The following is a 24,206-nucleotide window of genomic DNA, read 5'->3' as shown; positions in this document are numbered from 1 at the left end:
CCCACAGTCGTCGAATTGATTGTAAAAGTGGAGAAACACTATACTCCTCTGTATTTATGTCAATTGTTGGGCTCACTGCAATTACTATCACTGTCTTCTTAAGACTCATTTGTATTTATGTAAAGTTTGCACAGGGTCATTGCATATACTCAAATGCACATTTGATACGGTTTTCATATGTTTACTGAAGGTATTGGCTATGTTATTATTTTAATGTTTATGCAAACAAAAAGTGCATAGTGCTGCTAATTTTATTTGTGGTTATCAATATAAAACTTGGTGAAATGATTTCAGTTTGTGTATCTGTACCTTTTGAACATTTTCAGCACATTTTAACAATACCTCGATAATACTGATAACCGTGATCATTTTGGTCACCATAATTGTGATATTAAATTTTCATACCATTTCACCTCTAGACCAGTTTAATAAGAATCCATATTTATTATTTTCTTGGAATCTTTCGGGCATTACTTAATGTATGAATTCAATGAAAAATGCTGATGAATCAGGATAATCAAACAGCACCACTCACCTCAGAGTCTGCAGTTTACAGTTTGGACTCATCAGTGCAGCACTCAGCAGCTTCACTGCTGATTCTCCCAGGTTATTGTAGCTGAGATCCAGAGTCTGTAGTTTAGAGTTTGGCCTCATCAGTGCAGCACTCAGCAGATTCACTCCGGATTCTCCCAGGTTACAGTAGCTGAGATCCAGAGTCTGCAGTTTACAGTTTGGACTCATCAGTGCAGCACTCAGCAGCTTCCCTCCTGATTCTCCCAGCTTATTCTTGCTGAGGTCCAGCTCTCTCAGGGGTGAGGTGGATGACTGGAGAGCTGAGGCCACAATTTCAAAGGACTTCTCTGTAAGGTTACAGTTACTGAGTCTGAAAAGACAAAAAACATTAAAAAACATTAATGATCAAATATTCACTACAACAAAAGCATTTCTACCTAAAACTGTGTCTTAGAGAAAAGTAACTACCTGATCCTGTACATCTGCAAGGGAAGACCCTGAAAAGCTTTTACAGAGTTAACTTTTTTATCAAAGTACATTAACAGCATTTTATTCTGCTATTGATACCATTTTTTTAATGTCTTTTACAGCAGTGACCATCCCAGCACTGATTGTGGTGTCGTGCCTGTGGAAGTGTTGGTATTCCTCCCAGGACTAAATCCTCCATCACTGCTACTGTGTCTGCCTGCAGTGCTGCTGCTGTGAGACTCTCTGCTACTCCTGAGGATCCTGATAACCCAGCCACCTGCTGCTGCTGCTTCCATCCCCACAACCCAGCATTTCCGTCAGCAAGATCGGATGGCAGTGTAACATAATGATAAAAGAGCAGGGCTAATAACCAAAAGTTTGCCAGGTTGAAAACTGAAGGTTGAAGGTTGAAAAAGGTTGAAAAAGAACATGGATGGACATGGATGGACATGTTGGAGCGGATAAGGCGGTGGTCAGTCCAGCAGTCATCTGCACTGGTCATTGCTCTGGTGAGATGAACCTCACAGAGGCCTTTTGTGCGAACAATTTCATAGAAGATGAAGACTCTCTTGCTGATGGTCAGGCAGTGCTCTGAGCACTTTGTTAACAGCAAGACTCCATTGGAATTTGTGTTGTCAACTCCTTCTTTGCTAATTACGCCTCTCCACAGATTTTAGTTTTGACCCACTCTGGCATTGAAATCACCAAGCAGGATTACCTTGTCCTCCTTGGGGATGTTGGTTAGGACCTTGTCCAGGTCAGCATAGAAGGTCTCCTTAGCTTCATCTTGTGAGTCAAGTGTTGGAGCATACGCAGTAATAACAGTGGTGTTTTGGTTGTTGGCAAGCATCAGGCCTATGTTAATTAGGCATTTGTTAATGCCCACAAGAAACTCAGCAAGGTGGCAGATGAGGCTGTTTAAAATGGCAAAGCTCACACCGTGGATCCTCGGCTCATCAGCTGGGTTTCCTTTCCACAACAAAGTAGAACCCCCTTTCTCCCCTTTGAGCTGCCCTTCATCAGCCAGTCGCGTTTCAGACAGTGCAGCAATATCACTGAGGATAACTGCTGTAGGAGACACATTCTTCCAGATGAGATGTTGAACCCAGGTCCTGGCAGGTTCACACTCTCAGTATGGCTATTTAATGATCCCCAGTTTAACTGGCTGATTAAAACCCTCCCTCTGCACCCCAGCAGGTGAGAGGAACAGTGGGAGTTGGTGGTATTACACATAGCTGATGGTTCAGGTGAGTTATGTGTCTCTTCCTACTGTTAAGTACACTGTTAAATACTGTTAAGGGATTTTAGGCTCCTCAGTGGCTCAGTCTGTAAAAGCACCTGATGTTTTATATGCAAGTCTGAGCCCTACAATCTGGGTTTGGTCCCAGCCATGTCATAAGCCCGCAATTTTCTGTCTTGTAGCTCATCAGTGACCCCTGATGGTCACATTCTGACCGCATAAAGACCCATGTCTGTGCAAGCTTAGCATGGGGACAGCGGTGTGTATAGAGGCGATGGCTGACATCACGTGTTTCAGAGGAAGGCACGTGTTTGTTGGTGTGGGTTGCAGCCACAGGGAACCTCCTACAATACAACTGGGCATTTGAAAATGGGAGAAAATGTGGGAAAATCATTGGGCAATCAAAATTTTTAAGGAATTTTAAATGGTGCTTCCTTCCTCAGTACCCTGCTTTAGCCGTTTCTACATTGAACTGCTTCAGTCCAGCTGCTGAATGACCTCTGTGGCATCCCTGAATATAGATCTGTATACAGTTACCCCTTTCTGTGAAACCGTCATCACCACTGCACTGCTACACTATGCGTCCAGGATATTTCAAATACCTGCAATACAACTGCATCACTGCCTTTTTATTTTTACCCACAGCTGAGACAGCCCCTGCTACCTCCAAGAATTCATCCAGCCCTACACACCAGCCCGACCCCTGCGCTCAGCAGCAACTGGACGCCTTGCTCCTTGCATGGTCAAGGCAGGAGGTGCTCGTTCTGCCAGACATCAGCATTTCACCTACATCGCTCCCCAGTGGTGGACCGAACTCCCTGTCCTGCTACGGACAGCTCCTTCACCCCATTCCTTCAGACGGGGCCTGAAGACGCACCTCTTCAGACTCTACCTGGACTGACCCAGCACACAATTGCTGCCACCCCCCCCCCCCCAATCAGTGCGGTCGTAAATTGCTGTGTTTTTTAAATTGTGCTTTTTAAATTGTTTCTTGTTGCCGCCTTTACCCTGACGCTCATTGCGCCGTTTGAAGTTGTTGAAGTTTGCCGTTTGAAAGTGTATCGTATTAGTTGCCCTATAGGCTGTAATTGTACAAACCTGATAGTACTGTGTCCTCAAACATACCTTGCTCTCAGCTGAGAACTGTCTCATTGTGGAACTGTACATATCCTGTCCCCGTACTGTCGCTATACTTGCTGTATGCACTTTTGTAAGTCACTTTGGATAAAAGCGTCTGCTAAATAAATAAATGTAAAGGTAAATGTAGATTTTCTCACATGGAGCCATGGAGTCTGTACTCATGCCAACTGTGTCTCTGCGCTACTGCTACCTGGTAAAGATTTGGTCATGCAGACACCTTTATGATAGTGTAGATGCTGATGTTGTCACCACAATGCTGACAGTGGAGACTAATGCACCTTTATTTCTTGTGTTTTGATAGTGTAGATACTGATATTTTGGTAACGTAGATGTTGATGGTTTACTAGTACAGATACTGATGTTTGGCAGTGTAGATGCTGATGTTTGGTAGTGTAGTTGCTGATGTTTGGTAGTGTAGATGTGGATTGTTTGCTAGTGTAGCTGCAAATGTTTTGGTAGTACAGGTGCTGATGTTTGGCAGTGTAGATGCTGATGTTTGGCAGTGTAGATGCTGATGATGTTTGGCAGTGTAGATGCTGAGGAATCGGTGTGCATGCAATCCTCTCCCCTGCAGTAGTCCAAGCCATGAATGAATAAGGAGAGAAGGAAAAATGAGAGAGGCAGAAGGAAAATACCTGTTTCTTCTCACATCATTGCAGAACTCCACATTGGCAATCTATGATGTCAATGGTGTACTCCTCTTCACCTCGTGCATTGCGACTGCATCACAATCGTGCCAATAATCACGAGATACCCACTTTCATACATAATTATTAATAAAGGAAAGATTAACTGATGAAGATCATAAGCATTAGTGCTTACCTCAAAGCCTGTATATCACACACTGGACTCGTCAGTCCAGCACAGAGCAGCTTCGCTGCTGATTCTCCCAGCTTACTGCTGCTGAAGTCCAGCTCTCTCAGCTGGGAGTTGGCTGACGGGTGGAGAGCTGAGGCCACGAGATCACAGGACTCGTCACTGAAACAACACTGATCCATTCTACAAAGGGAAAATAGGCTCTTCTTACAACAGGACACTTTCTCTGAATGAGAAAGAGGATCCTACAAGGACACTGAAGACACACTTCTTGCACTGAGACTCTACATATATTCAGTACAAAGGAGAACCTTCATACTCATAAAACTGCACTGTAAGAATAATAGCTTCAGCAATAATCAATCCTTACTTTGAAGTCTGCACCCAATTCAGTTCTTTGAGCTTCATACCTGTTACTGTTCTGTTCCTCCAAAGAGAGACCTGTCACAGCCTACCATGACTGGGGACAGCCTTCAGTTTAAAATTACATACAAAGTTTCATCCTCCCAGACAGTATCATATTGCAATGGAGGAAATTTTTGATACGCCATAAAGTCTACATGATCATAACATAAAATTAATGATCATCACCATCACTGTTACTAAAAAATGCTCTTTTTCATTCACAATACATACTATTAGCAACTTTCATTATATCTGCTCAAACACATACTGTTTCCATGAAGCCCTCTGAGAGCTGTCCTTTGTTAAGAAAAGAGTAAAACAAAACTACTGGCTGACCTATGTGTAATAGTTTATTATATTAGGTTACAGAGCTATAATCAGAGCTAAAAGCATTAGTATACTTCTATTATATGAGACATGGAATTCTAATTATTCTTCCAAGGCAGACTGCATCTAAGACTTGACAGTTATAATCAACTGTATTTTTATTTACAGTGTGTAGCTGAAGATGGTTACCATTCTTACTGTAACCATAAAACTTCCATACAAGGGGTTAAAATCCCTTGCTAAAAGTCCATACCTGTTTAGCAAAATGAAATATTATTATAATCAAATATTAATATAATCATTTTCAAAGGGAAATAACTGAACCAACACTTTATTAGCTTGCTCTATTACTTGTGTCTGAATGTATGAAGTGTGGATGCAGGCATTCTCACACATTCCAGTCAAGAGTAAGTGTGTTCACTCTTTCCTGGACATGCTTTCCACTCCAGGAAACGTCCTTTGAAATTCAGAAGCTTTTCATTGACTCTCATGACCATATAAACCCTGCTCAGTCTCCCGGTGGACACTACTGTTTACAGTGGAAATATCATGGTTGTGTACTAAGGTAAAAATACAGCTTTACATTTAAATGTGCATTGTAATGTACTATTCCACAGAATTCCATGGATTTTACTGTTTGATTAAATAGTCAGTTTATATGAATCTCCTGAAAAAAGAGCTGACAGACTGAGATGCCACTGTCACATACGTAAGCAAGTAAGCAAACAAGAAATATGCTAATGCCTGGCATGTTGTTTATATCCAAATAAAAATGAAGTAAAAATAATTAATGAGAGAATTCCCACCTCAGAGTGGAAACTTTGCTCAGTCCAGTACAGAGCAGCTCCACTCCTGAACTTCCCATCTGACAGAAGCTCAGATCCAGAGTCTGCAGTTTACAGTTTGGACTCATCAGTGCAGCACTCAGCAGCTTCACTCCTGATTCTCCCAGGTTATTCTTGCTGAGGTCCAGCTCTCTCAGGGGTGAGGTGGCTGACTGGAGAGCTGAGGCCACAATTTCAAAGGACTTCTCTGTAAGGTTACAGTTACTGAGTCTGAAAAGACAGAAAGCATTAAAAAACATTAATGATCAAATAATCACTCCAACAAAAGCATTTCTACTTAAAACTGTCTTAGAGAAAAGTAACTACCTGATCCTGTACATCTGCATGGGAAGACCCTGAAAAGCTTTTACAGAGTTAACTTTTTTTATCAAAGTACATTAACAGCATTTTATTTATCTCCTATTAATGCCATTTATTTTAATGACTTTTACAGCAGTGACCATCCCAGCACAGATTGTGGTGCCGTGTCTGTGGAAGTGCTGGTCCTCCTATTAGGACTAAATCCTCCATCACTGCTACTGCGTCTGCCTGCAGTGCTGCTGCTGTGAGACTCTCTGCTACTCCTGAGGTTCCTGATAACCCAGCCACCTGCTGCTGCTGCTTCCATCCCCACAACCTGGTCTTCCCCTCAGCAAGATCATGGGGCAGTGTAGCATTGTTGTAAAAGAGCAGGGCTTGTAACCAAAAGTTTGCTGGTTTGATTCCCTGCTACTATACCCTTGGGCAAGGTACTTAACCCAGAATTGCCTCAGTAAATATTCAGCTGTATAAACGGAATACATGTAAAAACTATAACACTATTATAGTATATTATAATATATAAAAGTATTATATTATATATAACTATATGAAATTCGCTGTGGATAACACCGTCCACTAAATGACAATAATGGTGATGTGATGATGAGATCACCACCATAGAAAACTTTCAAATGTCTTTGCTTGAGCACTGTAAGTGTATGTGTGTGTGTGTGTGTGTGTGTGTGTGTGTATTTGATATAGATATATACACATCACGGTTTCAGCTAGGATGTTTTTTTTTTTTTTTTTTTCCGGTCCGGGGTCTGGAAAGAATTTTTTTTACTGGACAAATCTGAAACTTACCAGTCACACTTCAATAACAGTCTATGTTACAAACGCAAATATAATGTACACCTACGTTGATGTAAGAATGACAACGACCTCAAATCAGTTGAACTATTTAATGAACAGTAACGATTAAGCAAAAAGAACAGAAGCTATTGAGCAAAACCTCAACATTAGCCGCTAAAATGTAGGCTATTACAAAATATCTGTAACCTATAACATCTGTAGCCTGTTTAAAAAAAAGGCTAGGCCTACATGGCATCAAATGTAGCCTATAGGCTACCAGGTGACATTTTATTTTCTCCTTTTTTCATTGCAGCAAAGTCCTCTGCTGCCGACTTGAAATCAAACATGTCCAATGTGTCTCCGTTTGCAGCTTGCGATGCGCATAAGCCGCGTCACTCTCTCCTCCTCCAGACGACATCGCAGCACCGTCTTAATTTGATTCCACTGAGAGAAGCCCCTCTCTGCTGGCATGCTCGACACAGGCAGAACACAGCCAATTTTAGCCAGTGTAGCCCAGTCGGGGCCCGGCTGTTTCGCTGTCAAAACACAAATGTCCTGTTTAAGGATCGCCTTCATTATAGCTATGTTTTGTATGAGCATTATTACTGGACATTTTGACCGGCAAGTTTTTATCAGTTTATTATAAATTTTACTAGGCAAAAACCGGTATATGTGTATGTGTAATAAAAAAACGGTATATGTGATCATATGTATATGTGTATATATGTGAATCCACACTTGGATACACATATAGACTGGAGTTCCAATCAGTGTGAACACAAAGTACAGCATAACAGTTACTAAATCAATAAAAAAACAAAGCACTCTGAAAGAATAAATAACAATGAATATTAGCAATAACTCCTGTAACAGCCATAGGTTTCTACAAAACTGCTTGCTTCAACAGAGACTATTACATCATCCCCTAGTCAACCAGTTAAGTTTAATGATTCAGAATTTGTTCTTATGGGGTATTTAAGTAGGGACTTGTTATCATCAGCATCCGATTCCATTAGAGGCAGACAGTATGTGACACTCCAAACCTCATGAAAGTTGTGCCCACATAGTAATAATAATAATAAATGACCTTTACTAGGTCAGAATTGAACTAAAGAACCATAAAAATCTCTACAATTGGCATTTTTATGGCAGTAAAAATTGTGCCATAAATCGACAGATGCTGAGTACTCTGGTAGACATATTGTCATGTAATAGTCTTAGTACTCTGATATATTTTAGAGGGGAACCAATTTTGCAAAGGGCCTGGCGATTTACAGAATCAAACACTTTGGTGAGGTCTATAAAGGCCATGCACAGTGGTTCATTTTGTTCCTGGGATTTTTCTTGGAGCTGGAGAGCTGTGAAAATCATGTCCATGGTGCTCCTGTTGGGACGAAAACCGTTTTTGGGATTCTGGTAGTGTTTTTTCGAACAGGGGCAGAAGTCTGTTGGCCAAGATCCTAGCCATTACTTTCCCTGTCGTGGAGAGTAGGGAAATGCTGCGGTAATTTCCACAGTCTGCTTTTTCCCCCTTCTTGAAAATTGAGACAATTAGGACATCCCTGAGTTGTGCAGTGATTTCCTCCTTGTCCCATATTTTGCATAGCAGGTCATGGATATGTCTGAGGAGGTCTGGTCCACCTGCCTTTAGGACTTTGGCTGGGATTCCATCAGGGCCAGCGGCCTTGTGATTTTTCATCATCCTGATGGCATCGTGAACTTCTCTCAGACTGGGTAGGGCTGCCATGTCCTACTCAATTGGATGTTGTGGGACCTGGCGAAGAGCCTCTATCTCAGGGGTGGGGTCCCTGTTCAGGAGGTCCTTGCAGTGCTCTTTCCATCGGTTTTTGGTTGACTCGTTGCCCTTCAGCAGCATTAGCCCATCATTGGAACGAAGGGGAGCAAGACATTGATAGCTGGTCTCATATATTGCTCTTGTGGCATCAAAGAAGCCTCGGGTGTCCCTGGACTCTGCAAGATGCTGGATCCCTCAGGCCTTCTTCATCCACCACTGGTTCTTGAGCTCCCTGACCCGGATTTGGACAGCTGCCTTTGATTTTGGATGGGCTGCTTTTCCTTCTGCAGTGGATGTCATTCTGCCACATGATAAAGGCTCGCCGCTTGATGTTGATGAGCTGTTGGATTTCCAGGTCATTCTCATCGATCCAGTCTTAGTGCTTCTTGGTTTTATAACCAAGGGTGTTTTTACAGGTGTCGATGATTACGGACCTAAGCATACCCCAGCGCGTTTCAGTATGTGCTGGATACTGCTTGGGCAGTTCCACACTGAGCACTGCTTGGAACTGTTGTTGGGTGGTGGTGTCGCCCAGCCATTCAAAGTTGAACTTTAGGCGGCTCTGCCTTTTCTGCACCCTTCTTTTCCTGCTGGACATGGATGGACATGTTGGAGCGGAGAAGGCGGTGGTCAGTCCAGCAGATATCTGCACTGGTCATTTCTCTGGTGAGATGAACCTCACGGAGGCCTTTTGTGCGAACAATTTCATAAAAGATAAGGTGCCAAAGGTGAGAGAGAGGATGCCTCCAGGATGTTTTGAATTTGTTCTTTTGGCAAAAGAGTGTGTTGCTGATGGTCAGGCAGTGCTCTGAGCACTTTGTTAACAGCAAGACTCCATTGGAATTTGTGTTGTCAACTCCTTCTTTGCTAATTACGCCTCTCCATAGATTTTAGTTTTGACCTACTCTGGCATTCAAATCACCAAGCAGGATTACTTTGCCCTCCTTGGGGATGTTGGTTAGGACCTTGTCCAGGTCAGCATAGAAGGTCTCCTTGGCTTCATCTTGTGAGTCAAGTGTTGGAGCATATGCAGTAATAACAGTGGTGTTTTGGTTGTTGGCAAGCATCAGGCCTATGTTAATTAGGCATTTGTTAATGCCCACAAGAAACTCAGCAAGGTGGCAGATGAGGCTGTTTAAAATGGCAAAGCTCACACCGTGGATCCTCGGCTCATCAGCTGGTTTTCCTTTCCACAACAAAGTAGAACCCCCTTTCTCCCCTTTGAGCTGCCCTTCGTCAGCCAGTCGCGTTTCAGACAGTGCAGCAATATCAATCTGGAATCTTCTCCGCTCTCTGGCAATGATGGCAGTTCGCCTTTCAGGTCGATCGCTGGATTGGCTGTCCATAAGAGTCCGTATTTCCATATCCAAAATATGTGTTTCTGTTTCTGACCGCGTAGTGGTGATCCCTCTGGATGCATGGTCCAGACAGGAAGTTTGAGGCAGGCTATGTTTAGGGCACCTTTTCTAGCCCCTTCCCCGACTGGGGTGAGCAGAGCGGATCCTGAATAGGACTGCTTAGTCATGAGAGCAGCAGCCAAAAAGCCCTTCTGCCTCAGTCCAAGCGCTTAGTGCCTGATCAGACGCCCACCGTTTGTGTGCCAGGTTGTGGCTAGGAGCTCCCAGGCCTCACAGTCCTGCTCCCATGACCGCTAACTGATCGCCACAGGACTTTGACCCGAGATGTTTGTAGGTGTGATCCCCTTACGGGAGGACGCCTGCACGTGACATTTTTTAAATGTGGGGAGGCTGATGCGCCAACGCACGGTCCTTAGCAGAAGGGGGCCAGAGACTAATGGCATGAAATCCAAGACGACTGGAGACCACCCTCTGTTGCAGCCTTCATCCGCCTTCAGTGCCGTTGTGACTTGCAACATGCAGTCATCCTTTGCCAGTTCCGCCTTGAGGTCTTTGAGGATCACGCTTCGCCTGGAACCTCCCCCTCAACCTTCCGGCAAGGGTGACCCTACCAGGAGCAAAGCTCTGGACGGCATAGCTCTTGAAATCATTGGTACACACAAGCCTCTCCACCACAACAAGGTAGCGATCCAAGGAGAAGTCACTACTGGATTACCACAAACCGACATCAATCACACACACAGAGTTGCTACAGGACCAGGGTTGAGGATAACTGCTGTAGGAGACACATTCTTCCAGATGAGATGTTAAACCCAGGTCCTGGCAGGTTCACACTCTCAGTCTGGCTATTTAATGATCCCCAGTTTAACTGGCTGATTAAAACCCTCCCTCTGCACCCCAGCAGGTGAGAGGAACAGTGGAAGATGGTGGTATTACACATAGCTGATGGTTCAGGTGAGTTATGTGTCTCTTCCCACTGTTAAATACTTTCACTTCCTTAAAAAAGGGATTTTAGGCTCCTCAGTGGCTCAGTCTGTAAAAGCACCTGATGTTATATACGCAAGTCTGAGCCCTACGATCCGGGTTTCATCCCAGCCATGTCATAAGCCAGCAATTTTCTGTCTTGTAGCTCATCAGTGACCCCTGATGGTCACATTCTGACCGCATAAAGACCCATGTCTGTGCAAGCTTAGCATGAGGACTGCGGTGTGTATCGAGGTGATGGCTGACATCACGTCTTTCAGAGGAAGGCACGTGTTTGTTGGTGTGGGTTGCAGCCACAGGGAACCTCCTACAATACAACTGGGCATTTGAAAATGGGAGAAAAATTGGGAAAATCATTGGGCAATCAAAATTTTTATAATAAAGGAATTTTAAATGGTGCTTCCTTCCTCAGTACCCTGCTTTAGCTGTTTCTACATTTAACTGTTTCAGTCCAGCTGCTGAATGACCTCAGTGGCATCCCTGAATATAGATCTGTATACAGTTACCCCTTTCTGTGAAACCGTCATCACCACTGCACTGCTACACTATGCATCCAGGATATTTCAAATACCTGCAACACAACTGCATCACTGCCTTTTTATTTTTACCCACAGCTGAGATTTCCTCACATGGAGCAGCGGAGTCAGTACTCATACCAACTGTGTCTCTGTGCTACTGCTACTTGGTAACGATTTGGTCATGCAGACACCTTTATGATAGTGTACATGCTGATGTTGTCACCACAATGCTGACAGTGGAGACTAATGCACCTTTATTTCTTGTGTTTTGATAGTGTAGATACTGATATTTTGGTAACGTAAATGTTGATGGTTTACTAGTACAGATACTGATGTTTTGGTAGCGTAGATGTGGATTGTCTGGTAGTGTAGATGCTAATGTTTTGGTAGTGTAGATGCTGATGTTTGGTAGTGTAGATGCTGATGTTTTGGGAGTGTAGATGCTGATGTTTGGCAGTGTAGATGCTGATGTTTGGCAGTGTAGATGCTGATGTTTGGTAGTGTAGATACTGATGTTTTGGTAGTACAGATGCTGATGTTTGGTAGTGTAGATGCTGATGTTTGGCAGTGTAGATGCTGATGTTTGGCAGTGTAGATGCTGATGGTGTTTGGCAGTGTAGATGCTGATGTTTGGCAGTGTACATGCTGATGTTTGGCAGTGTAGATACTGATGTTTTGGTAGTACAGATGCTGATGTTTGGTAGCGTAGATGCTGATGTTTGGCAGTGTAGATGCTGATGTTTGGCAGTGTAGATGCTGATGATGTTTGGCAGTGTAGATGCTGAGGAATCGGTGTGTATGCAATCCTCTCCCCTGCAGTAGTCCAAGCCATGAATGAATGAGGAGAGAAGGAAAAATGAGAGAGACAGAAGGAAAATACCTGTTTCTTCTCACATCATTGCAGAACTCCACATTGGTAATCTATGATGTCAATGGTGTACTCCTCTTCACCTCGTGCATTGCGACTGCATCACAATCGTGCCAATAATCACGAGATACCCACTTTCATACATAATTATTAATAAAGGAAAGATTAACTGATGAAGATCATAAGCATTAGTGCTTACCTCAAAGCCTGTATATCACACACTGGACTCGTCAGTCCAGCACAGAGCAGCTTCGCTGCTGATTCTTCCAGCTTATTGTTGCTGAAGTCCAGCTCTCTCAGCTGGGAGTTGGCTGACTGGTGGAGAGCTGAGGCCACGAGATCACAGGACTCATCACGGAAACGACACTGATCCATTCTACAAAGGGAAAATAGGCTCTTCTTACAATAGGACAAGTTCTCTGAATGAGAAAGAGAATCCTACAAAGACACTGAAGACACACTTCTTGCACTGAGACTCTACATATATTCAGTACAAAGGAGAACATTCATACTCATAAACTGCACTGTAAGAATAGTAGCTTCAGCAATAATCAATCCTTACTTTGAAGTCTGCACCCAATTCAGTTCTTTGAGCTTCATACCTGTTACTGTTCTGTTCCTCCAAAGAGAGACCTGTCACAGCCTACCATGACTGGGGACAGCCTTCAGTTTAAAATTACATACAAAGTTTCATCCTCCCAGACAGTATCATATTGCAATGGAGGAAATTTTTGATATGCCATAAAGTCTACATGATCATAACATAAAATTAATGATCATCACCATCACTGTTACTAAAAAATGCTCTTTTTCATTCACAATACATACTATTAGCAACTTTCATTATATCTGCTCAAACACATACTGTTTCCATGAAGCCCTCTGAGAGCTGTCCTTTGTTAAGAAAAGAGTAAAACAAAACTACTGGCTGACCTATGTGTAATAGTTTATTATATTAGGTTACAGAGCTATAATCAGAGCTAAAAGCATTAGTATACTTCTATTATATGAGACATGGAATTCTAATTATTCTTCCAAGGCAGACTGCATCTAAGACTTGACAGTTATAATCAACTGTATTTTTATTTACAGTGTGTAGCTGAAGATGGTTACCATTCTTACTGTAACCATAAAACTTCCATACAAGGGGTTAAAATCCCTTGCTAAAAGTCAATACCTGTTTAACAAAATGAAATATTATTATAATCAAATATTAATATAATCATTTTCAAAGGGAAAGAACTGAACTAACACTTTATTAGCTTGTTCTATTACTTGTGTCTGAATGTATGAAGTGTGGATGCAGGCATTCTCACACATTCCAGTCAAGAGTAAGTGTGTTCACTCTTTCCTGGACATGCTTTCCACTCCAGGAAATGTCCTTTGAAATTCAGAAGCTTTTCATTGACTCTCTTGACCGTATAAACCCTGTTCAGTCTCCCGGTAGATGCTGCTGTTTACAGTGGAAATATCATGGTTGTGTACTAAGGTAAAAAATACAGCTTTACATTTAAATGTGCATTGTAATATACTATTCCACAGAATTCCATGGATTTTACTGTTTGATTAAATAGTCAGTTTATATGAATCTCCTGAAAAAAGAGCTGACAGACTGAGATGCCACTGTCACATACATAAGCAAGTAAGCAAAAAAGAAATATGCTAATGTCTGGCATGTTGTTTATATCCAAATAAAAATGCAGTAAAAATAATTAATGAGAGGATTCCCACCTCAGAGTGGATACTTTGCCCAGTCCAGTACAGAGCAGCTCCACTCCTGAACTTCCCATCTGACAGAAGCTCACATCCAGAGTCTGTAGTTTACAGTTTGGACTCATCAGTGCAGCACTCAGCAGCTTCCCTCCTGATTCTCCCAGTTTATTCTTGCTGAGGTCCAGCTCTCTCAGGGGTGAGGTGGCTGACTGGAGAGCTGAGGCCACAATTTCTAAGGACTTCTCTGAAAGGTTACAGTTACTGAGTCTGAAAAGACAGAAAGCATTAAAAAACATTAATGATCAAATATTCACTACAACAAAAGCATTTCTATTAAAACCGTATCTTAGAGAAAGGTAACTACCTGATCCTGTACATCTGCATGGGAAGACCCTGAAAAGCTTTTACAGAGTTAACTTTTTTATCAAAGTACATTAACAGCATTTTATTTATCTCCTATTAATGCCATTTATTTTAATGACTTTTACAGCAGTGACCATCCCAGCACTGATTGTGGTGTCGTGTCTGTGGAAGTGTTGGTGCTCCTCCCAGGGCTAAATCCTCCATCACTGCTACTGCGTCTGCCTGCAGTGCTGCTGCTGTGAGACTCTCTGCTACTCCTGAGGTTCCTGATAACCCAGCCACCTGCTGCTGCTGCTTCCATCCCCACAACCTGGTATTCCCCTCAGCAAGATCAGGTGGCAGTGTACTATTGTGGTAAAAGAGCAGGGCTTGTAACCAAAAGTTTGCTGGTTTGATTCCCTGCTACTATACCCTTGGGCAAGGTCTCTAACCCAGAACTGCCTCAGTAAATATCCAACTGTATAAATGGAATACATGCAGAAATTGTAACATATGAGTCAATTCCATGCCAAATCACCCAGAATTCAGAACTCTTCCCAGTTCATGTCATGGATTTTCTCAGAAAAATTCATGTAAAAAATTCTATTAAATTCATGGGACCTTGCAAAATCCTATAGCTCTACTCCAAATACTTTTTTAGTTATGAATTTTTGAAGTTTGGCCCTCTGAGCTAAATTTCATCATTTTTGCGACTCTTTGTATGTGTATTATAAGCCTCACCAATTATTTTTCACTTGATTGGGTTGAAATTTGTATTGAACATCCAAGAAACCATACGGATGCAATATGTACTGTATTCATGTAAATAGTTGTGCTGAATGTTTTACAGTAATCAAATTAATGAAAAAAAATAATTTTCATAATCAAAATTTATAAGGCCTTGAAAGACACTGAACCCAGAAAGCCTGCTGGTGCTAATACCTTGGACACTCTTTTAAAGCTGGCTAAAAAGCTCAGCTGCACCTAGTGCTGAGGTTAAAGCTCAGATAAAACACTTCTTACATGATAATACAGTGAAGCACAGTAAGCACTTAGCTCTGGTGACAGCTGTATAACTACAGCTTCTGTAGTAGTCACTGATATTGAACAAGCTTTAAACAATGAACAGCATTGTGCTGCCTTACTGAGTGTACTCCATTGAGTCTTGTATTACAATTGATAAATGAGTGGAAACTGATTCTTAAAAATTGATGATGTGATTTTACAGTGGGGAGAACAAGTATTTGATACACTGCCGATTTTGCAGGTTTTCCCACTTGCAAAGCATGTAGAAGTCTGTAATTTTTATCATAGGTACTCTTCAACTGTGAGTGACGGAATCTAAAACAAAAATCCAGAAAATCACAGTGTATGATTTTTAAATAATTAATTTGCATTTTATTGCATGACATAAGTATTTGCTGTGACAGCAATGCTGTCACATCAAATGAAATCACACTGTCATTCAATTTCCAAATTCTGGATTTATATTATGACAGTATCTCATTTAATCTTTTCATTGAGGAACAATTCAAAAAGCCGTTAATATGTTACTTGAATTGCATCAGTCATTAATATGAATATCATTTGTGTAGTTGGTTTCTATAGTTTATTTATTGCTGAAAGTTATCACTACCTGTAATATAGACTTTTATTGAATTTTCCATATATATTTTTTTATTATTACTGCCATTTAGCAGATGTTCTTATCCAGAGCAACTTACATAGGTTACAGTTTTTTACAATGTTATCCATTTATACAGCTGGATATTTACTGAGGCAGTTGTGGGTTAAGTACCCTGCCCAAGGGTACAGTTGCAGTGCCCCAGCGGCAGCCTTTCGGTCACGAGTCCTGCTCCTTAAACACTATGCTACACTGCCGCCCACACATTGCTGTTTCTTCAGCATTTTCACTGTTCATTTAATGCTGTCTTTACTGTATTTCAGTGAGTAATGTTTAAACAAAGGAAAACTCATGCCTGTAACACACTGTTCAGCCTAAAGGCGTAGTTCATTCACATGGACCAGATTTGAAGTACATACATTGAGGTACACACACTGAGGTACACGCATTCTCACATCAAGTTAAAGGTTTCGAAGTCAAAGTGCTGCCATGGCTTTCTGCACACACAGAATTTAGCATGAAATCTGGGAGCCGGTCTGCTTTATAAATGAGGCCCCTGGATCCTAACTATGCTGCGCTACATTACAGCTGTGACTGCAACAGTAGCAATAATGAACATATCTGGTGGTTCATAATAAAGCAGTTAATAAAAATACTGAGAAAAGATTTTTGTTTCACTCCCAAGAAATAGGAAGACATTATGTTTAGGGAAAATATCTAAATTAATGGCACTCAAAAATTCAATATTCCAATGTAACATTAAAGTGGAAACAGGCCACAATTCTCAACTACTTTACACTGTCTTCCCAGTACAGGCAGTTTTAATATTATCTCTATGAATGTTATTTGATTTTTCTTTTAACTTTTGTGATTCTTTAATGGTTTGAGCATTGAAAAGACAATTGTAAGAGATTTTAATTGTATGGCAACATGGTATATCTAAATATATAGCATCATATTCTAACATACATGTTTTCACGATAACCATGGTATATTAGAAAAGTGATACTCATGTTAATACTCACAGAGCCTTTCTGCAGCACCTCACAGCTGGAACCAGTCTCCTGCGCCCCTCGTCTGAGGTCCTGTATTTCCTCAGGTCAAACTCATCCAGCACCTCCTCTGACGTCAGGAGCATATAGGCCAGGGCAGAGCAGTGTGCAGCTGAGATCCTTTCATGACTTTCTGAGCTCAGGTACGTTTGGACCTCCTTCACAAATGAATCATCATTCAGTTCAGCCAGACAGTGGAACAGATTGATGCACCTCTCTGGGGAGGGATCATCCCTCTTCACTTCCTTGATGTACTGGATTGTTTCCTTGATGCTCCCTGAGTTACTTCCTGTCTTTGTCAGAAGGCCTTTGAGAAGGTTCTGATTGGAATCCAATGAGAGGCCGAGAAGGAATCGCAGGAAAAGGTCCAGGTGCCCATTCTTACTCTCCAGGGCCTTGTCAACAGCTCCCTTGTGCAAGTCATAGATTGACTGATTGAAGAATAGAAACTTTTTACTTGAAAATCCTGTCAATGTATTTACATTCTTGACTACATATGAGTGAAGTACATACAACGCAGCCAGGTACTCCTGGAGGCTCAGATGCGCAAAGCAGTACACTTTCTTCTGATACAGCACAGACTCCTCTTTAAAGATTTCTGTGCACACCCCAGAGTACACTGACGCTTGAGTAACATCAATGCCACACTTTCTCAGGTCATCTTCATAGAACATGAGAGTGCCATCTTCCAGGTGTTGAAAAGCCAGCTGCCCCAGTTTCAGAATCATGTCTTTATCCAGCCCCAGAAGCTTTTGTGGATCTGTCTCATTTCTTCCCTGATATTTCTGATTCTTGATGCTGGACTGAATGAGCAGGAAGTGGGTGTACATTCCAGTGAGAGTTTTAGGGATTTCTCCACAGTCAGCTTCACCCAACAGCCGCTCCAGAACAGTTGAAGAAATCCAACAGAAGACTGGTATGTGACACATGATGTAGAGACTCCTGCATGATTTCATGTGAGAGATAATTCTGCTGGCCTGGTTCTCATTGTTGAATCTCTTCCTGAAGTACTCCTCCTTCTGTGAGTCATTGAAACCTTGTATTTCTGTCAGTCGATGGACGTACTCAGGGGGGATCTGATTGGCTGCTGCTGGCCGGGAGGTGATCCAGAGGAGAGCAGAGGGAAGCAGATTCCCCTTAATGAGGTTTGTCAGCAGCACGTCCACTGAGGATGTCTCTGTTACATCAGACAATACATTGGTGTTTTGGAAATTAAAGGAAAATCTGCTTTCGTCCAGACCATCAAAGATGAACAAAACTTTGTCAACATCAGACTCAATGTTTTCAATCCCTCTCGTTTCAGGGTGGAAGACATGCAGAAGCCCAAGCAGACTGTACTGTTCATCATTAATCAAGTTCAGCTCCCGAAAAGGAAGAACAAACATGAAACGAACATCCTGATTGGCTTTTCCTTCTGCCCAGTCCAGAATGAACTTCTGCACAGAGACTGTTTTTCCAATGCCAGCAATCCCCTTCGTCAGCACAGTTCTGATGGGTTTCTCTTGTCCAGGTAAGAGCTTAAAGATGTCATTGTAGTTAATTGCAGTGTCTTGTGTGATCTGTTTCCTAGATGCTGTCTCAATCTGCCACACCTCGTGTTCGTTATTGACCCTCTCACTGTCCCCCTCTGTGATGTAGAGCTCTGTGTAAATATTGTTGAGGAGGGTGTGTTTTCCTGATGTTGCAACCCCTTCAAATATGCACTCAAACCTCTTCTTCAGACTGGACTTCAGTTTCTCTTGGACTGTTAGTGCACATTCCTCTGTAAAAATGAAGGCATTTTCAGAAAGAACAGACTGTTGTTGAAGAGTGTGAGAGTATTATGTGTTATTAAACAGCAGTAGTGTGTCTGCTGCTGTGAGCATGGATACCTGTGAGCTGGTGCATGCATACATCAGGGTCAGAGGGCATTATGTGGTTCTCATGGGCGGCCGCATGGACTGGGGGCCGAAGCAGCTTCCTGCATAAGCGGTAAATGAAGAGAGGCAGGAGGAAGACGGCAAGATCCGGGGCCAGGAGGCACACAGCGTTCCATGGATCAGCTTGACTTGATCTGGAGAGACACGGCAACACGGTGAAGGAGAAACTCGCTGGGTATGTTTTTGGGCAATAATACTGGACAGTGTAGTATAGTATAATACTTTATTGTGCACTGTTAATTAGTCATATAAGTTTGTGAAAATGCAAGGGATTGTATTGTTATGTGTCACAAAGTTTTCTTCATCATATTTTAATTATAATAGACATAAATGATTTATATAATATGTGACAAAATGTTATATTGCCTTAAACTCATTAGGCTATAGATTTGTTTAGGTTTTCCTCAATCTCTGGTTGAGTATAGCCAGGTTAAGAATTATAAAGTTATGAGATAAATATCCATGTTTATTCAACATCGATATAGAAACGTGGTCTCAACTGGTACACAGCATCAAATTAAAACACATTAATGAGTCATACCGTACAATCCCCAAATGGTCGAGGACGTCCTCCCAAAAACCACTCACTGTAAGAGAACAAATGTTTTTTTTTTTTTTCCTTTTCCCCAGATCAAAATCGACTGGTGTGCATTGCTGCAGTACATTGTTAAACCAATTTCCATATTCATGAAATATTCAGGGAAACAAATGATTGGATTCATTACATCAGAACATTAAAAGAAAAGACTAATTAAAGACAAACTAATTAATCCCCTGCTCTGTATGCGGGGCATGATTCTGGAAGACCCGGGAAAGGTGGCCATTCTTAGCGGGCACAGGCATGTGGGTGAAGCATGGGTGGAACATGACTCCCGTGCAGCAGATAAACAGCATAAACTTGCTGGTTTTTCCTTGGTAAACAGGTAAAATGCAGACACAGGGATAAGGAAAGGACATATTGATGTTCACTAAAGTGAAAAAGCCTATATATGTTACAAATACGCTCTCCATACAGAGTGGTATACAGGCCAGGTGATAGATTGAAGACACCGTGCTTCAGCGCTCACCTAATCACCTGACACACTACCACCTAAAGCGCTCTCTTATGTGTTAAACTTTATGTGTTTTCCTTTAAAAAATTCAAATCTAATGGTTTAATGTACTCATGTCTCTAAATGCTAGCTTGTACCTTGTGTGGCTAAATATTGAAACTTGATAAATTGGTGAAATGCCCGTATTCAGATGACGCTTTTTGATTTCTAATAATAATAAAGTTAAAAGCATCTTACTATTTTCTGCTTCCAGGTCCTGATCATTGGAACACAGGAGTGAAGCATCTTCAACCACGGACTGCAGGGAAATAAAGATACCAGTTCAACCAGAGCTTAAGAATAAAGAATGAAAAACATTACATGAAAACTAAGAAATAACTGTAGAAAACGAAATTCGGAATATTAGCTGGAGAAACATTAAAGCTTTTTTCAGTGATGTCAGATGAATGAATGAACAAAGGAATGTGTATAAAATATGCAGAATATGAATGAGTGAGTATGTGAGACAGACAGGTGAATGGCTTAATACTGAACAGAGAGATGAATGAGGGGTTAAAGGACACACAGTCCAGGCAGTCAGTGAATAAGAGGATTACACAGTCAAATGAATGAGTGAAACGATGTCAGATTCAGGTGAATGAATTAATCCAGGTGCAGACAGTTTTGGGTGAATGAATGAGTCCAGGTGCAGGTAGATTCAGGTGAATGAGTGACTTCAGGTGCAGGCAGGTTCAGGTGAATGAGTGACTCCAGGTACAGGTAGATACAGGTGAATGAGTGACTCCAGGTGCAGGCAGACTCAGGTGAATGAGTGACTCCAGGTACAGGTAGATACAGGTGAATGAGTGACGCCAGGTGCAGGCAGGTTCAGGTGAATGAGTGAAGTCCTTTACCTGCTGGCAGAGTCTCTGCTGGCTCATCTGCTCACACACTGCAGAGCTGGACTGGAGCTCTGACAGCTCTCTGCAGACACAGGAATGCACATTTAATCAGTATAGTCAAATTTATGAACAGTACATGCACTAGAATCTGTCATTTTATAAATAAAATATATGTGTATATATATATATATATATATATATATATATATATATATATATATATACACACATACCGTATATGTATACACACTGTATATAGTTGCTCATTGACTAAGGCAAGAGGAGATTAAGGTGGGAACTAATTACACTCATATAAAATATGAAAAACGAAAACACAAATGGATATGGGCATAACAAAATCCATTGACTTGCAATTGGTCCACATTTCTAACTGAAGAATGAAATGTAGCCAACGCAACACATCAACATTTTAAAATGAGATAGCCTTCAGTGGAGAACAAATACCTTTCCTGGCATGAAATAATGAGCCGTTCTCTCTGTGTACTAGTAGGGAAGAAGAAAGCTGCACATCTGCAGAGCGATGGATGAACTGGTGAAAACAGGTCTCTTACGTCCCAGCGCTTATCTGAGCACCAGGTTAAAACTCCATTAAAACAGACACCTTTGGGTCAGGTTTTTGGATTGACTGAAGCAGGTTTTAAATCTATAAATCTTCTGGATGGAAAATGGCTGGCTTGCAGCAGGAACATGTTTTGACTGTAGCTCAGGGCCGCATGTGTCTGGTTCTGTTCAGAAGCAGGACTCCGCTCTCAGGCAGATCGGTCTCATCACAGAACTGTTTCACCAGATTGATCCAAAACCCATTTCAGTTTGGTGGAGATCTTGGGTCAGCCGACTTTGACCCATTAGGACCTCTGCCTTCAGCACCTTCACCTCACCTTGGATCAGAGGGGACAGAACTGCCAAGGAAATTAGCAGGAAGCTCCATGGACCAGTCACTCTTCACAGACTGACAGCTGGGCACCGGTGACTCTGCCCTCTGTGGTCTGACCCTGGTAACAGCACATGCAGACAGCACTTCATTAAACTCCACACATCACAGCAGCTCTGATTAGTTACAGACCTGCTATCTACACCAAGAAACGCTAAAAAATATAAACAAAAATACAATCTGTACAGCAAAAGTGAACTTGTACAAAAATCAAAATGCACTAAAAGCTTCAAATTCTACTGCTAAGGAACTGGCTGGATTTAGAGACACCTGGCTTTTTTGTGTTCACCTTCTGAGGAACCAAAACAAAAGAAATTGTGTCTTTTTCTTTTATAAAATGCAAATCATTCTTTCTTGGTATGAGCAAATGAACCTGTTCTCTCGCTACGTGGTTGAGACTGCGGCTCAGGTCCACATGTGTCTGGTTCTGTTCAGAAGCAGGACTCCGCTCTCAGGCAGATCGGTCTCATCACAGAACTGTTTCACCAGATTGATCCAAAACCCATTTCAGTTTGGTGGAGATCTTGGGTCAGCCGACTTTGACCCATTAGGACCTCTGCCTTCAGCACCTTCACCTCACCTTGGATCAGAGGGGACAGAACTGCCAAGGAAATTAGCAGGAAGCTCCATGGACCAGTCACTCTTCACAGACTGACAGCTGGGCGCCGGTGACTCTGCCCTCTGTGGTCTGACCCTGGTAACAGCACATGCAGACAGCTCTTCATTAAACTCCACACATCACAGCAGCTCTGATTAGTTACAGACCTGCTATCTACACCAAGAGACGCTAAAAAATATAAACAAAAATACAATCTGTACAGCAAAAGTGAACTTGTACAAAAAACAAAATGCACTAAAAGCTTCAAATTCTACTGCTAAGGAACTGGCTGGATTCAGAGACACCTGGCTTTTTTGTGTTCACCTTCTGAGGAACCAAAACAAAAGAAATCTAACTGTGTCTTTTTCTTTTATAAAATGCAAATCATTCTTTCCTGGCATGAGCAAATGAACCTGTTCTCTCACTACGTGGTTGAGACTACGGCTCAGGTCCACATGTGACTGGTTCTGTTCAGAAGCAGGACTCTGCTCTCAGGCAGATCTGACTCATCACAGAACTGTTTCACCAGATCGATCCAAAACCCGTTTCAGTTTGGTGGAGATCTTGGGTCAGCCGACTTTGACCCATTAGGACCACGATGTTAAAACTCCATTAAAACAGACACCTTTGGGTCAGGGTTTTGGATTGACTGGAGCAGGGTTTAAATCTATAAATCTTCTGGATGGAAAATGGCTGGCATGCAGCAGGAACATGTTTTGACCGTAGCTCAGGTCCGCATGTGACTGGTTCTGTTCAGAAGCAGGACTCCGCTCTCAGGCAGATCGGTCTCATCACAGAACTGTTTCACCAGATTGATCCAAAACCCATTTCAGTTTGGTGGAGATCTTGGGTCAGCCGACTTTGACCCATTAGGACCTCTGCCTTCAGCACCTTCACCTCACCTTGGATCAGAGGGGACAGAACTGCCAAGGAAATTAGCAGGAAGCTCCATGGACCAGTCACTCTTCACAGACTGACAGCTGGGCACTGGTGACTCTGCCCTCTGTGGTCTGACCCTGGTAACAGCACATGCAGACAGCACTTCATTAAACTCCACTCATCACAGCAGCTCTGATTAATTACAGGCTTGTGTTCTTTACACAAAGAAATCCTACAAAATAAAAAGAAAAAAATACTGTCTGTACAGCAAAAGCAATCATCTACAAAAAACAAAATGCAGTAAACACTTCACATTTTACTGCAGAGGAATTGGCTATACCCAAAAGCCCTGGAAACACTGCCTGTCAACACCATGAGACCTAAATAAAACCAGCAGCTCCTTCATGCCTCACTCTCAGGCTCTGACAGAGCTGTGTCTCAATCCTCTCTGCCACCATTGCCATCACCAGAGACGGGACAATGTAATTTTGCTCTTCAGCTGTCTGGATAACTCGGTAGGTAATTGGTAAAGTGGTCAGAGAGACTGACCAACCAATTCTGCATGATTTATTTCACAGGACTGTCTAAAGATAGCTACTGTTTACTCCATAGGGAATGTCGATGTCAAAAAGAATGCTGAATCATCAGTCCAATCTCACCTTTTTCCAATGACAGTGTTACCATTTATCATATTGCAATAAAATGATTTCCTTTTGTCTGTTAGCTGACCAGTTATTGTTTTCAGGAGATAACAGATTTTATTATAAAGAAAACAGAAAGAAACCCTTATGCTGAAAAACCTTACAAATACCCCTGAAAGGGGAC

General features: G+C 42.0%; 1 protein-coding gene across 1 annotated transcript; it reads right to left on the bottom strand.

Annotated features, from left to right (window-relative positions):
• Positions 1 to 4,269: 4,269 nt before the first annotated feature.
• Positions 4,270 to 24,072, bottom strand: LOC118772317 (NACHT, LRR and PYD domains-containing protein 1-like; the record flags this gene model as incomplete). Its single annotated transcript, XM_036520588.1, has 10 exons — positions 24,041 to 24,072; positions 23,405 to 23,518; positions 22,485 to 22,598; positions 21,852 to 21,965; positions 18,972 to 19,153; positions 17,074 to 18,862; positions 14,101 to 14,349; positions 12,569 to 12,745; positions 5,716 to 5,964; positions 4,270 to 4,360 (listed from the first exon to the last, which is right to left on the bottom strand). Coding segments are annotated over exons 1-10 (3,111 nt in total), but the record flags the coding sequence as incomplete, so codon positions are not given.
• Between the last annotated feature and the right edge of the window lie 134 nt (positions 24,073 to 24,206).

Source organism: Megalops cyprinoides, unplaced genomic scaffold (genome assembly GCF_013368585.1).
Source record: "Megalops cyprinoides isolate fMegCyp1 unplaced genomic scaffold, fMegCyp1.pri scaffold_28_arrow_ctg1, whole genome shotgun sequence".
Taxonomy (NCBI): Eukaryota; Metazoa; Chordata; class Actinopteri; order Elopiformes; family Megalopidae; genus Megalops; species Megalops cyprinoides.
This window is presented reverse-complemented; position numbering and strand designations above follow the sequence as displayed.